General features: G+C 55.9%; 1 protein-coding gene across 2 annotated transcripts in view; it reads left to right on the forward strand.

The window, feature by feature from the left end:
• Positions 1 to 14,383, forward strand: part of Cpne2 (copine 2) — a 37,066-nt gene that overhangs the window by 19,298 nt on the left and 3,385 nt on the right. For both annotated transcript variants that reach the window (XM_042689969.1, XM_042689970.1), the window contains 10 exons: positions 1,465 to 1,536; positions 2,181 to 2,264; positions 2,361 to 2,450; positions 3,452 to 3,550; positions 3,921 to 4,007; positions 5,216 to 5,275; positions 5,821 to 5,954; positions 6,915 to 6,969; positions 9,956 to 10,007; positions 10,892 to 11,025. In XM_042689969.1, the coding sequence (XP_042545903.1) occupies positions 1,465 to 1,536; positions 2,181 to 2,264; positions 2,361 to 2,450; positions 3,452 to 3,550; positions 3,921 to 4,007; positions 5,216 to 5,275; positions 5,821 to 5,954; positions 6,915 to 6,969; positions 9,956 to 10,007; positions 10,892 to 11,025 (867 nt within the window). The remainder of the gene's footprint in view (positions 1 to 1,464; positions 1,537 to 2,180; positions 2,265 to 2,360; positions 2,451 to 3,451; positions 3,551 to 3,920; positions 4,008 to 5,215; positions 5,276 to 5,820; positions 5,955 to 6,914; positions 6,970 to 9,955; positions 10,008 to 10,891; positions 11,026 to 14,383) is intronic.

Below are 14,383 nucleotides of genomic sequence, written 5' to 3' on the forward strand. Positions count from 1 at the left end.
CAACAGGTCTCTTAGCAACGGCTCCTGGCTCCACAAATACCGCGCTGGGGGCTGCCGTGCTGGGGGGCTGCCAGTCAGAAAGCCCCACACGCAGCAGTTCCTGGGTCAGGGGCCATCTTCTCATCCCAGGGGTCTCCAGCATCCTTCCAGCGCCCCCTCCCTGTACTGCCCCCTACCCCCCCGCCTTCCTCCCCTGGGCTTTCAGCAGCCTGGCACACACACACACACACACACACACACACACACACACACACACACGGGGCTCTGTTCGAGTATGTGATGCACAGTGATTTCAGCGATGCGCAATGATTTCCCCCTGGGATGCGCAGTGATCTCGGCCTTGCACAAGCCCTTCCTGCGGAGGATTGCCTCCTTCCTCAGAGCCCTAGAAAGCAGTCCTCCCCCACCCCCCCCGCCCTCCCCCGCCATTTCACAGATGAGGGCAGTGAGACCCGAAGAAGCCCCTGGGCACATCTCCCAAGGCAGCTGACCCCCGCAATGCGCAGTCTGTGTCTGTCTGCCCCTCCCTGGCCCATGCTGCCCAGGGCGGATGAGAGCCATGCAGGACCCCACCCTCCCCCACTTAGCTCTCATTCCTTTACTTCATGCCCTGGGTTCAAGGCAAACTGATTCCATCCATCCTGTCCCCTGAGCATCCTAGACTGTGTGCAAGGTGCCCAGCCTCCGTGCTAGGCCTCCTTTCTGGCCTCCTCTGGGAAATGGGGTGATGCTAGGTTCTGCCCTCCCATGAGGCCAGCTGGAGGACCGAAAGGGGAGAGGCTGTGATGCCTGAGGCAGAAGACTAGCTTGCCTTGGGAGGCCATCTTGGAGGCCGAGAAGTGAGAGGAAGCCCTAGCCAGGCTGAGAGGACTTCAGCCTGCTTGTGTTGCTGGAGGAGGGGGGTCAGGGCAGCCAGAGAGGACTGTTGGCAGCCTTCAGGTCACAGCCGGCTGGGCTGTGGTTAGAGGTCCATGGCTATGGAGAAGACAGGACAGATGGCCAGTGGATGGGACACCTCAGGGTGTTTAACTGGCTCGTGCCCTTGCTGGGGGCCTCATTTTCCCCAGCTGCACAGTGCAGATGCTGTAGCACTGGTCCCTTGGCCCTCTGAGGATGGTAGGGACTACAGAGGGAGCCTGGGGAGACTGTACTACACTCTACTCCCAAACCTCTCCCCACGGCTCAAGGACCTCCCTGCCCCCAATCTGGTCCCCGGGTCATCTCCCCCACACCCTAAGCCCCCTCTCTGAGCCACATGGAGTCGCTTCTAGTTGCTCATAGCTGGATGGGATTCTAGAAACTGGAAACCAAGATTTGAGGAAGCCCAGAGACCAGTCCACTTTCCTGCACCCCGTCCCCCTTCCAAGGCCAGACAGTTGGATCTGGGGCACCCTGCACCCACTATGCCTGGCTAGTTGAAGAGTGGGAGCAGCTGGCACCCCCTCACTACCCCCTACCTTACAGATTGCCGCCCAGGAGCTGTCAGACAACCGGGTCATCACTCTGAGCCTGGCAGGCAGGAAGCTGGACAAGAAGGTGAGCAGCATGGGAGGGCTTGTGTGGGAACAGGGGTCCCGTTCCTTGCCACAGATTAAACCAGGAGCCCTCTCGTCTCAGGACCTTCGCACTTACACTCAGTCTTTCGCTCTTCCTTAAACATTCTCATGATTCTCGTGGTGCCCTCTCTGATGCTCTTCCACACGACCTCTGACACCACATGACCTGCGACACCTCATGGAAATGGCAGCAGCCTTGGTCAGCCCGCCCTCCCACATTTCCATTTCTAATGGAGACTCTACTCATTTTGCTTTCCGTCTGCTCACTGGCATTTAACCTCTTTACAGGATTTCTAAAGGCCATCGATCCCGTCAGTAATTCCTTCAACAACATAGTTGTTATTTTCAGTCTCACTAAAATAAACTCCTGTCTGGGTAGCCTGGGCCTGTACTGGGGGTGGGGGTGGGGGCTGAGGTCCTTCTGTGCCATAGAGACTTCGGCTCCAGCACTCTTGGATTCTCAGGCTCAGCCGGGCTGCCGCTGCCCCAATCTCTTACCTAGCTTTACCGAGTCCAAAGGGAAGGAGCCAGGCTGGCCCAGCTGTGCAATGGGAGGTGTCCAGGCTACATCATGCCCAAGACAAGCCATGTGTGTCTCTTGCTCATGTCCTGTCTCCCCCCCAGGATCTCTTTGGGAAATCAGACCCGTTTCTGGAGTTTTACAAGCCAGGGGACGATGGCAAATGGATGCTGGTGCACAGGACTGAGGTGGGTGTGGGGCCTGGGCTATCACAGAGGGCCCCCATCTCTGCAGCCCCATCCTCACTGGGCCTGAGCGCAGTCCTGCCCCTCGCTGCCCCGCAGGTGATCAAGTACACACTGGACCCCGTGTGGAAGCCATTCACCGTGCCCCTGGTGTCCTTGTGCGACGGAGATTTGGAGAAGCCCATTCAGGTAATGGGCTCAGGGGCCTGCGCCTCGCCCTGCCCGAGATTTCACTAAGATAGCCCCCCTCTTGCAGGGTGGGCGTGGGAAGCTGGGTCCTGTGTTTCCCTGGTCAAGGTCTCCCAGAGCCCTGCTTCTACAATGCCCGTCCTTCCAGAAAGCCTGCGGCACTGCTGGCTGGGATTATAAAGACACACCTGCCCTGCAAGTATGGTCACAGGAGGACTGTGGCCACTGTCTCTCTAAAAAGATGGGGGTGTGGATGGTTCCAAAGCACTTGGGCCCTGGTCCCCGGATGATTGCTTGGTGCTGTTGAGGCTTTGGCCAGGTGTTTTGCTCTCTGAGCCCTCTGAGTACCTGTCAATAGGATGGGTGTAACAGTCTCTGCCTTCAGCCTCCCAGTATCATGGGTACTGAGCTCAGGTCTCTGTCACCATCTCTGCTAAGAAGAGCAGTCTAAGCTGGGTGATGGATGGCTCACACTGGTGATCCTAGCTACTCAGGAGGCTGAGATCTGAGGATTGTGGCTTATACTTATCTCTGGTTAAGGACCAAAAAGCTGGAAGTGGAGCTAAGCCTTGAATGAAAATGCTAAAGGACAGTGTCCAGGCCCTAAGTTCAAGCTCCAACGATGGCACAAAACAAATTGCTTTAAAAAATAAAAAAAAGCCAGCCTGAGCAGAAAGGTCATGTGACTTTTCTCCAAAAGTAGCCAGCACAAAGCTGACCTGGAGGCATGGTTCCAGTGATAGAATGCCCACCAAGAAAGCAAGCTGAGTGAGGCCCAAAGTTCAAAGCTAATAGGAGCCGGAGGATCCCAACCAGAGAGGACCAGGTCAGCGGCGTTGGGAGGTGAGCTCTGTGCACCTGGAGCCTCCTTCCTGGGTAGTCCAGAAAGGCTTCCTGTAGGAGGCATCGCTGGAGCCCCAAAGACATTGAGACAGATGCTAGGGTTTTCTCGAGGTCCTGACACAGGACAGCCCCGAGGTGACCATGCTGGGCCCACCCAGGTCATGTGCTACGACTATGACAATGATGGTGGCCACGACTTCATCGGTGAGTTCCAGACTTCCGTGTTGCAGATGAGTGAGGCTCGCGACGGCGTCCCGGTGAGCTGTGGGCCCCTGTCAGCCACCTCTGGGGCCCCGGGGCTCTGAGTCAGGCCCACGGGGGTTTAAATCCTGCCTCTTCCTGATCAGTTCTCACGGTGCCTGGGCCTCAGTTTCTCCGTCTGTCTGGGGGGCAGAGGTGTAGGGCGGGGTGAAGTGAGATGGAGCAGGCCTGGCCTGTGGCCTATAGTCACAGCTGTTCCTAAGCCCAAGGTCAGGCCCTGGGCTCTGGAGGGCAGTTGCGAGTCTCCTGCCGTGTCGGGCACGGGGCCAGCTGTCCCGTGTCATGGCAGGGATGGAGACTTGGGAGGGTTTGTGGGGGCCTGACCCCACTCAGCCGCAGCTGAGCCTCTCTCCGCTCCGGTGGCAGCTGGAGTTGGAGTGCATCAACCCCAAGAAGCAGAGGAAGAAGAAGAGCTACAGAAACTCTGGTGTGATCATTTTGCGCTCCTGCAAGGTGAGTGGCGGGAACACTGCGGATGGGCATCCTACAGAGCTTGCATCAGTGAGGCCTGGCATCAGATCTGCCCCTGCCATGCATTGGCTCACTGAGCCTCCGTCTCCACATCTGTAAGAGTGGGTAGGTGAGCAAGATAGAGCGTGTATGATTCACCTCATATTCCGTCTATCCTTGGTTGCAAGTTGTTAGCAGCCACCGCTGCCCATGCTGGTGGCTTACTCAGTGCATGCTGGGCATTGGTGGGCAGGGGACCAGGGATGGGGCACTTTCTTCCCTAACATCAGTGAGGCCCAGGCAGCTGTGGTCCCCAAGATATAGCTGGGCCACTGAGGCCTAGAATGCAGCAGAGCTCACAGCAGAAATGGCCACGCTGTTGTCATGGATAGGTGGTGGTCACCTACCTGCTGGACAGGTAAGACGTTAGGGCAAGAGCCCTGGGCTAGACAGCAAGAGCCTGGGCTTGGGTATAAGGTAAGGTACGGGGCTTGTGTGGCACTGCTTTCTCAGAGGCCAGTCAGGCCCTGATGTCCATTTCTAGTCGGGACGCCCGCTGTCATGGGATCGTCACCACGCTTCAGTGGCAGTGCCACAAAAATGCATGCTGCAGAGACCAGGCACCATTTCTGTCCTCATTTCCCACATCACTCCATCACTCCTCTCCTTTTTTCCTGCTCAGCCTTTCCCTCTCCCCCATTAATGTCCGTGGGAGAAAGCATCCAACTCCACTGAAATGGAAAGGCCAGTGCACCCGTGCCAGGAGGAGGCAAGGCCAGCCAAACGGATGCAGTCAGGAACAACTTCATTAACTCATGAGGAGGCCATGGCCCCAGGCCAGGACTCCTGTTTAGACAGCATTTAGGGCTGGGAGGAGGTTAGGGACCAGACAACACTAAGGGAAGGAGACTTGCACCATGGGGTAATTGATTAATGCTGGCACCAGGACCCTGCCTGGATCTGTGTGTCTGTACATGCGTGCACACACACACACACACACACACACACACACACATTCATGCTAGTATCCCTGCCCACTGACAACTGTCTTCTGAGGCCTTTATTGCCAAGAACTCTGGGATTTGTTATAATTTGATCAATCTCCTCTGCTGATTTTGGCCTCCTGGTGGCTACCAACGTGGGGACATTGAGTGACACTTCCCTGAGGGCATGGGTGACCAATGTGACCCACTGAGTTCTACTTCTTCCAGATTCACCGAGACTACTCCTTCCTGGACTACATCCTGGGTGGCTGCCAGCTCATGTTCACCGTAAGTCCTTTCTCCCCAGCCTCCCGGGGACTTAGGCTTTATTGCCACAGAAGGGATTTGAGCTAAACCTCAGGAAGGACTTTGCAGGGGCAACAACATGTCTGGCCCCAGAAGAGAGGGCACAGGTGGCTTGGGTTTGGGGTGAGGATCTGGGAGAGGTTCAGTGGGGCAGAGGCAGCTTAATAGAGCCAGGAAAAAGGATTAGGGGAAAAAAAGCTGGCCCAGGTCTTCAGGCCCAGGAAGCCTTACAGATAAAGATAAAGGTCTGGGAACAGGAATAGTTGAAAGGGTGGGTAGATGATAGTGAGGAGACCAAGGAGCCAGAGGCTATGAATTTGTCTAGTATCACACCTGGGCAGTAGACTGTATGTTTGGGCAGGAGGGAGCTATGGATGGTGTTAGAGCCCAAGAGTGATAGAATCAGACACTTCTGGCTTCTGGCCATGTTATATAGAGGCTTGGGGCTTGGAGACCAGTGGTGTTCCTGGGTCCCTTCAGCCTCTTCCCAGCAGCCATGCTGAGTGGCCTTTCTCCCTACTCCACAGGTGGGAATAGACTTCACAGCCTCCAATGGGAATCCCCTCGACCCTTCTTCTCTGCACTATATCAACCCCATGGGCACCAACGAATACCTGTCAGCCATCTGGGCGGTGGGGCAGATCATCCAGGATTACGACAGGTAAGCTCGGAGAGGACTCTGCCGGTCTGTTATTTTCCTGTAGCCTGGGGAGCTGGCTTGCCACCTGTGGACCCTGGTGTTGCTGCTGTATAGACTCCTCTGTTCACTGACCAGTCAGGCCCTTCATTTGGCCATCAAATAGGTATTCCAACATGGCCAGGCCCTGGTGAGCTCAAGGCACTGAGTTTGAGCCACCATCACCTTCCACCGAGCTCATTTAAGCTACCTTCTTACTGGTCTGTCTCCCTTGCTCTACACTGACAGCTTCATGACAACCCTCCAGGAGCCTAACTAAAAGAAGGAGGGAGAAGAAAGCATTGGAGTTCTTTGAGTCATGTTTACATGACTCAATAAGAGACATTTAATGGGGTCTAGGGGCTCATCAATAGCCCATAGAGAGAAGGGGCCATTTCAGCTGGGTTTTAGAAGACAAATAGGAGTTTGCTAAGAGGGAAAAGATTGGGGACAGGTGGGACACAGCCAAATTGAGGTTGAGACAAGGAAGCATCCTATTGTGTGTGAAGAACTGCAAATGATCACTGGCCAGGGCTGGGGGACAGAGAGGGGACAGGCAGGCTCTGGGGCCAGATAGTGGATGATCCTGATTGCTAAAGCAGAGTTCTTATTTTAGGAGCATTTTCCTCAGCCATAAACATGACCTTGGCTTAGTGGCTGCTCAAGGTCTTAGTCTGAGAAGGATCTAGTAAGCTGTATCCAGGCACTGGTTAGCAGTGCTGTTGTTGATTAGCAATGTCTGCCATGGGCAGAGTCTGGGTTCAGTGGAAATTTTGTTGTTGTTGTTATTGTTGTTAACAGCTTTTCCTTCAGGGACCAGCTTTTTCTCTGTCGATGGAGGTATACAGGCAGGGACGTGGTCAGGGGCCAGGATGGGAGAATGTGGGTGGTTAGAGGCCCATGTCCAGATGCGTCAGCCTGTTTTTCTTTCCGCTCTGTGACTAGTGACAAGATGTTTCCAGCTCTAGGATTTGGGGCCCAGTTACCACCAGACTGGAAGGTGAGTGAAGCTGGACTTCGTTTTCTTCTAGTTGCAAAGGGTGTGTGTGTGTGTGTGTGTGTGTGTGTGTGTGTGTGTGTGTGTGTGTGTGTGTGTGTGTGTGTGTGTGTGTGTATCTTCCCCAGGATCTGCTTTGGGAAGGTCTTGGGTAGGAGGCCCAGTGTTCAGTCTGCAGAGCCCATTCATGTCTTAGGCCTGGACTGCATGCAGGTACCGAGGCTTCCTGCTCTTTGAAGCCTGTGTTGAACAGGGATGATAGACAGAGCGGCCACATTTGGCAAGTAACCATATAGGATGCCTACTGCAGTTTTCATGTAACATGAGGATCAATTTCTTTTTCTTTTTTTTTTTCTTTTGTTGGTTGTGGGGCTTGAATTCTGGACCTGGGCGCTGTCCCTTAGCTCTTCAGCTCAAGGCTAGCACTCTACCACTTGAGCCACAGTGCCACTTTCATTTTTTCTGATGGGTTATTGGAGATTAGAGTCTCACAGACTTTCCTGCCCAGGCTGGCTTTGAACCTCGATCCTCAGATCTCAGCCTCCTGAGTAGCTAGGATTACAGGCGTGAGCCACCAGCACCCAGCTGAGCATCAATTTCTTAAGCATAACAATGTGCTGTATATTGGGGGGCATACTTGGGCATACTTTACTGGAAATCACCCATACTGTTCATCTGAGATTCAGTGTAACCATGCTTCTGTACCCTGTCTAGTGTCCCTAAAGGCAGACAATGTCACAGAGGCTGACATGGGACAGCGTAGGCCTGGGGACAGAGAGCCCAGGGGAAGGGATCCAGCCCGGCCTAGGGGATGAGGGAAAGCTTCCTGGAGGATTCAGTCCAAACCATACGGGGGGAAGGGAGGCAGGGATTTGCAGAGCAACACGGAGGCAATGAAGCAGAGGCCCAGAGGCTCTTCTGGAGCAGGGAAGTCTGACAGAAGCTGGGTGATGGACCTAGCATTGGCAATGGGAAGAGGGCGGAGTTTATGTGCAGTAGGGCCACTGTGGGAGCTGCGTAGGTGTCTTAATCAGGGTGTTGAGTAGAACCTGGCTGGTGAAGGCAGGGAGGGAGGGTGGAGGCAAGGGCTGTGGTGGGGAGGGAAGGACAGGGCTGGCTGGGTGCTGGCTGTGGGGCCACCAGGTTTCTGGGCATTTGGCGGCAGGTACCCTGGTGGAATGGGGAAGTAGGGGAGGCAGGTTATACAGGGGAGATGGAAAGGAGGGAGGCGCAAGAGAGAGGCAGACGATGTTTTAGGAGCTCTGAGAAGATGGATGGACTCTGGCCACTGGTGAGAAGCAGCCAAGCTGGGGATGGGGCATGGAACCAGGGGAGCAGAGTAAGGAGGAGAAGAGGCAGCATGAAGCCATGGAAAGCAAACAGCGAAGAAGCAGTGTTCGTGGGGCACTTGGAAGGTGCTGGATACATTTTCGTGGGCTCTGTTCCCCCATTCTACCTGGAGGGACTGTGGAGCCAGGTTTCAGTGAGACAGAGTGGCCATGGGTTTGAGGCCACCTGCAGGCTGGGCCCTGAGACCCTTGAGAGCAAATGGTATACCTGGCTGGTTGGAGAGGCCCAAGCCTAGCTAGATACTAGTAAGAGAGCAGGAAGGACAGGCAGGCAGATGCCCAGAAGGGGTCAGGAGAAAAAGGTAGAGGTGAGTAGAGGGGTGGCTAGGGATGGGTGTGGGAGGGCCGGGGCACGAGGCAGGCAAGGTTTCATATAACCCGGGGCTGCATGGAGGCTCCAGTGAGAAGCCAATGGGATGGAGCTGTGGGGCTGGAGAGCCACAGCCTCAGAGACATACCGTGACTTCCCAAGGTCACCTTGGGAAGGTCATAGGGGCCCGGATTCCAGGTAGGCAGATGGACTCGGGGATTCTCCTCTGAACCCAGGCCTGCCTCTCTGATGAGTAGCTGCAAGGGGCGAGGGATGTCTGTCACAGCCAGTGTCCCTGCCACTTGTCTGTCCCGCTTCGTCCTTTCCTGAACAAGCCATGGCTTCCCTCCATCTCCCCCGGTCCTTTCTGGGGAGCACTGTGTTCACTTACAGGGCCAGGGCCAGGGAGGTGAGTGGCCTAGCCCCATGTGGTTGGAGGCCCAAACCTGGAGGGCCCACACCAGGCCTCTGGGCCTACATGGATGCCATGTGGGGGGCAGGGCGAGCTGGCAGCCGGGCCCAGCACGAGCCTGTTGCTAGGACACCAGCTAGCTTTCAAAGAACTCAGCTGAATGAGATGTTTTCTTGAGCAAAAGCCTCTTTGGAAATGTCACAGGGCAACTCTGGGGAGGTGGGGCTTGGCCAGGCCAAAGGCCCAGTAGTGCCAAGCAGGACATTGGAACCAACTAGGAGATGCCAGATGCCCTGTCCCTCCTTCCCTGCGGCCAGAACCTGTCAGGCCTAGCCCTCTCTGCATTTGGCTTGCCTCATTCCTGTCCTACAAACAAGCTATCCCTCCCTCCCTCCTTCCCTCCCTCCCTCCCTCCCTCCTTTCCTCCGTCTCTCCCTCCCTTCCTTCCTTTCCCTTTTCTTTCCTTCTCCTCCCCTACTTCTACCACAGAGCCTTTGCACATGACCTTCACTCAGCCTATTGTCCCCCTTCCCTTCCCCCCGGCTTCTCATCTAACTTCTCCTTCTCCCTGGGAGTTTTGCCCTGTCCATGCTCACATGGGGGGCTCCTCCCTGCCTGGGCACTGTCCTGGTGGCCTTTGGGAAGATACTTGGTCTCCTCATTGTTGTGGCACCTGGCACAGAGTAGGTATGCAGTCCTTACCAGTGGACTGAGAAGATCTTAGCAGTGCTTAGACCCTCTGGCTACTCAGAAGAGAAGGAAGTGATGTAGCAGGTTTGGTTTTCCCATGAAGTGAGTGTAGGGTGTGTGTGTGTGTGTGTGTGAGAAAGCCCTCGAGGGGACTCAATCTGGTAGTGGCTGGGAGCAGGGCTGATTTTGGGGTGAGGGCTGCAGCTCAGCACCTGCTCTGCATTGCAGGTCTCCCATGAGTTTGCCATCAACTTCAACCCCACCAACCCTTTCTGCTCAGGTGAGTGTGGCCCCCACCATCTCCCTGGGTAGAGGGAGGGGTCGGGCACAGGTTGCTGTTCCTTTCTTTGGCCCCCTTGCTCAGAGTGACAGGTGGAGGGCGAGCTAGAGTTTGGAGTCAGGCCATGCTGAATTTAAGCAGAGCTGCTGCAGGTATGCAGTCCTGGCTATGGGGTCTTGGGGAAGTCACTAGCCTTGCCCCTTTCCTCCCGGGGCTTGCTTTGCTCTTCCCTGGTGGCTGGGTGAGAGCTAGAGGAAGAGGTTGGCTTAGGCCCTGTGTATACCAGGAATAGGAGAGGGGCCAGTTACACCTCTTTCTTGCTGGCCCAGCATGGATTGGCCTGACTGGATGTAAGGGGAGGGCCTGGGCTCATCTGACCCCAGGTGAGGGGGATTGCACATGGACTGTGAGAGGAGGAGTAGGGCTGGGAACCCACACCTGGGACCTTTCAGCCTGGGATGCGGCTTGGGCCTAGCAACCATCTTCCCTGGAGGACCCAAGCCTGAGCTAGACTTGATTCCAAAGGGAAATCAATCAGGTCACCAGCTTAGGCGGCAGCTTGGCAACCATGGAATCTCCTGGCCAAGCAGTGTGGCCCTGTGCCCCTGCTGGTGGCACAAATATCTCCAGTGGGTCCACTTCACTGGGCCACAGCCCCTGGGCAGAAACACAGGGCAGATAGATGTTTGAGGGCCTGGAGCAGCAACTATTTCGAATACATAGTATGTCAGGGCTAGGCTAACTACAGGACCCCCACCCTGAGCAGATGCCTCCGTGTCCACCATGGACTTCCAGGTGGCTACCACATCACCTCAGACTTGGCCAAGCAGAGAATGGGTACAGCACTGAGGGTGGGGGCTGATGCAGATTCCTCTCTGCGGCAGGCGTGGATGGCATCGCCCAGGCATACTCTGCCTGCTTGCCCCACATCCGATTCTACGGTCCCACCAACTTCTCCCCCATCGTCAACCACGTGGCCCGCTTTGCAGCCCAGGCCACGCAGCAGCAGACAGCCACGGTAAGTAGCCACAGGTATATGTGCATGCTGGCATTGGGCTGCTGGTGGCCAGGCACCCTACCAGGCACTGCCACAGGGCTGGTGAGCAGGACAGTCCACGTCCCCTGGCCCTAAATCCAGGTGAGATGCTGCTTGTCTCTGTTCACTTGTGTTGTAAGGGTTTGAACCAAACTTGGATTCCTGGAGCTACGTGGGAAGGAAATTTCATTGGTGCGTGGTAGGATGTAGGCCTGTGACCCAGGGAGATGCCTCCTCCCCTCTTCTCCCCGCCCCCCCCCCCCACCGCCCCAATCAGGACAGAGAACTCTCCCAGGACAATGGTCACCAGGAGTCTGTGGTCCCTGTGGTCTTGGAGCTGACCTTTTTGACCCCAGGCCCAATTAGAGGCTCACCTGCCTCACAGGAAGGCGAAGGAATTGCCTGGCCCTGGCCTGGTGCTTGCTGTCCAGGCCCTGGCCTCACTGGCAGGGCTGAGGCTGCCAAGGCTGCCGCATGGTCTGGGTTCCTGGCTCTCTCCCTTCCTCACCCATGCAGTTGAACCCAGCCAGGCACACCTCACCAGCAGGGCCGGAGGCTAGGTTATTCACCCTCCCACTACCCAGATGGAGTTCAGGGAACGGTGTCGCAGGAGAGAGGGAACGGCAAGTAGGAGTCCTGAGGTAGGGGCTGGTGGACTCCACTGTGAACGTGACATGCCCTTTTGCTCAGTGGAAGGACCCAGTGCTTCTCTTCAGGGACAATCAGGACAGGCCCTGACCATGGCCCCCGAGACATGATCAAGTCCTTTCCGCATGCTTTAAGTCAGCTTCCTCTTATAAAATGAGAATGCTGCCCACTGAATGGTCTGATGACCAGAGCCACCCCAATGGCCAGTAATGGAGGCCTGGGAAGGTCATTGTGTTTGGTTCATGGTAGTCCTGGGGTTGAATTCATTGGCAATGGACAGGGTGTTAGCTTTATCCCCTTCCATGAGCTGCTAGCCGTGGCCCATCTCTTGGTGTCATCTGAGAGATGGGAGAGAGGCTTGCCTTTTTTTTTCTCCCAGGGAAAACCCACTCTCATAAAGGGCAGGAGTTAGGCCAGCGCTCTTGGGGCTCCTCTGCCAGCTGAGGTTAGACTAGGTGGGCTGGGGTCCTGAGGAAGGTGGGCCACACCTGGACCCTGTGTCTGGAGAGGCTGGGGCTCAGGGAAGCCCTAAGGATGCTTGTGTTCTGGGAACAGGACGAAAAGACTGAATTCAGAGTAGAACTAGGCCCTTCTGCTGAGCAGAAGGGTGTGAGGACCACGCTAGGCCTCCTGCTCCCTGTCCCGCTTCCCCTGGGTAAGTTGTGTGGCCCTCTGCCCTGAGGTCCAGGAGTGGACATGGCCATCTCCTCCTGTCTTGTTACTCCGGTCTCAGGACAGAGCAAAGGAGGGGCCTGGGGCCACCCAGTTTCCCCACCCCACACTCTGGGGAGCTTGCCTTATCTCCCCCACTTCCTGGCTATGTGGCCAGGACAGGCAGCGTAAGCTCTCTGAATTTGATTCTCCTCACCTGGACAACAGTCCCTGCTTTCTAGAAGCAATGTGAGGACTCAGCTCGGTGGGTGTATAGCTTGTGAGAAGTGCTTGCTAGTAGGGAATTTTCTTTTTTTTTTTTTTGGGGGGTGCTAGGAGTAGCACTGTTAGGTCCACAGCAAAGGAAGCAATTTGTGACTGATGATTTTGTTCAGCTGTGTGTGTGTGTGTGTGTGTGTGTGTGGTGTTTTGTTGTGGGGGGGGGGGGGCGTTGGGGAGGAGTCTTTGGTGTAGCTTCATTCTCCCTGTTCCCAGACATATGTGCATACATGCCTCACTCCCACATACAGGAAACGGAGAGCAGGTGGTGGAGTCTCTCTAGGCAGGCCCACTCTCCCATTCATTCGCTCTGGGTGTCTTCCTCAGTATGGCCCTACACCATGCTAGGAAGGCAGTGGGTGCCCTGCACAGGCAAAGCAGGGAGGGGACAGGTCAGCGGGCACTGGCAGCGATACCACGGGACTGGCCTGTGATGGAGATAGTACAGGTCCACAGTAGTGTCCTCAACCAACAGGGGGTCTGGGGAACACGGGGCCATGGGGGTGAGGGTGTCCTGAGAATTACCCCTTAGAGGATGTGTGCATGCAGAGTGGTCCAAGCAGTGGCCACGCGTGGCCAGGCCTGGGGCTTGGTGTGTGCTGTATGAGGGCTGTGGGAGGTAGGACCAGCTCCTGCCAGACCTCAGGAGCCATTGGGGCTGGGGACCTACTGAGGGCAAAAGAGAGCCACAGGAGGGTTCCAAGCAGGTTCAGCTAGCCTAGGAGACACCCATCATGGCTCGGTATCCTTTCCTCTGTTTTGGGACGCCCAGGCCTGCTGCGCATGGCCCATTCCTGGTTGGTGTCCCCACCAAGAGGGAGCCAGGAAGCCAGCGGCACCCTGGGAGTTTCCTTCACTCCCATCCCTCAGGGCCAAGTTCTCAGAAATGAGTGTGGTGAGTGCAGCTTTCTCAGTACCTGGAACTGCTGTGGGTTGGTCAATTTGTTCTAAATCAAACGCAAGTGAAATGCATTAGGTTGTTTACAACCCTAGAAGCCCAGAGACAGGCAAGAGCGGGTCCATCCCAAAGTGTGTGGGAGGCTGAGTTTGAGATTTCTGTTTCTGGGCCTGGATGGGATGCCAGACTGGTGAGATGCAGTGTCAGGGGCTGTCCGGGCTGTGTGGGGGAGAGGAGTGTGCAGAGGGTTCTTGCTTGGAGTCCTAGCTGGCAGTGGAAGCAGAGTTCACATCTGCTGGGGATGGAGAATCCACACTCTGGTGGACTTGGAGTTGTGGCTGGGAAGGAAGGAGCAGAGACAGGTCATGTTGGGTGCTGGGTAGCCCGGGGCTGTCTGTGGGGATTGCAGCGCCCCCTCCTGCCTGATTCTGCCCCGTTCTGCTATCCATAACCCTCTAGTCCTTCTAATCTGCCCTGGGGTGGTAATGGATTGTTGAGACTCCAGGGTGGCCAGCTCTGCCCAGGCTGGGCCAGAAGCCCAGGACCTGCCAGCTACGCTCCTCACTGACCACAGGAGTGAGGGCTCACAGCTAGGGCCAGCCTCTGATACCTGCTCAAGATGGCTCTCCCGGTCAGCTCAGAAACAGGGTACTGGTGGGGGGAGAGAAGAGACTTACCCCGCCAGGATCACAATGACAGGTCTTATTAGTACAGTGGGTGAAGAGGAGGATGTCATAGGAGAGCCCCAACTTTGGAGTTAGCCTGACTTAGCTTTGAACCTGGACTGTGTCAGGTCCCTGTTAGGCCTTAACAAGTCACACAGTGGTCTCTGAGTCCATCTCTAAAATGGGACTCAGCCTGTAG

This window comes from Dipodomys spectabilis, unplaced genomic scaffold (genome assembly GCF_019054845.1).
Source record: "Dipodomys spectabilis isolate Male_0828 unplaced genomic scaffold, ASM1905484v1 ptg000130l, whole genome shotgun sequence".
NCBI lineage: Eukaryota > Metazoa > Chordata > Mammalia > Rodentia > Heteromyidae > Dipodomys > Dipodomys spectabilis.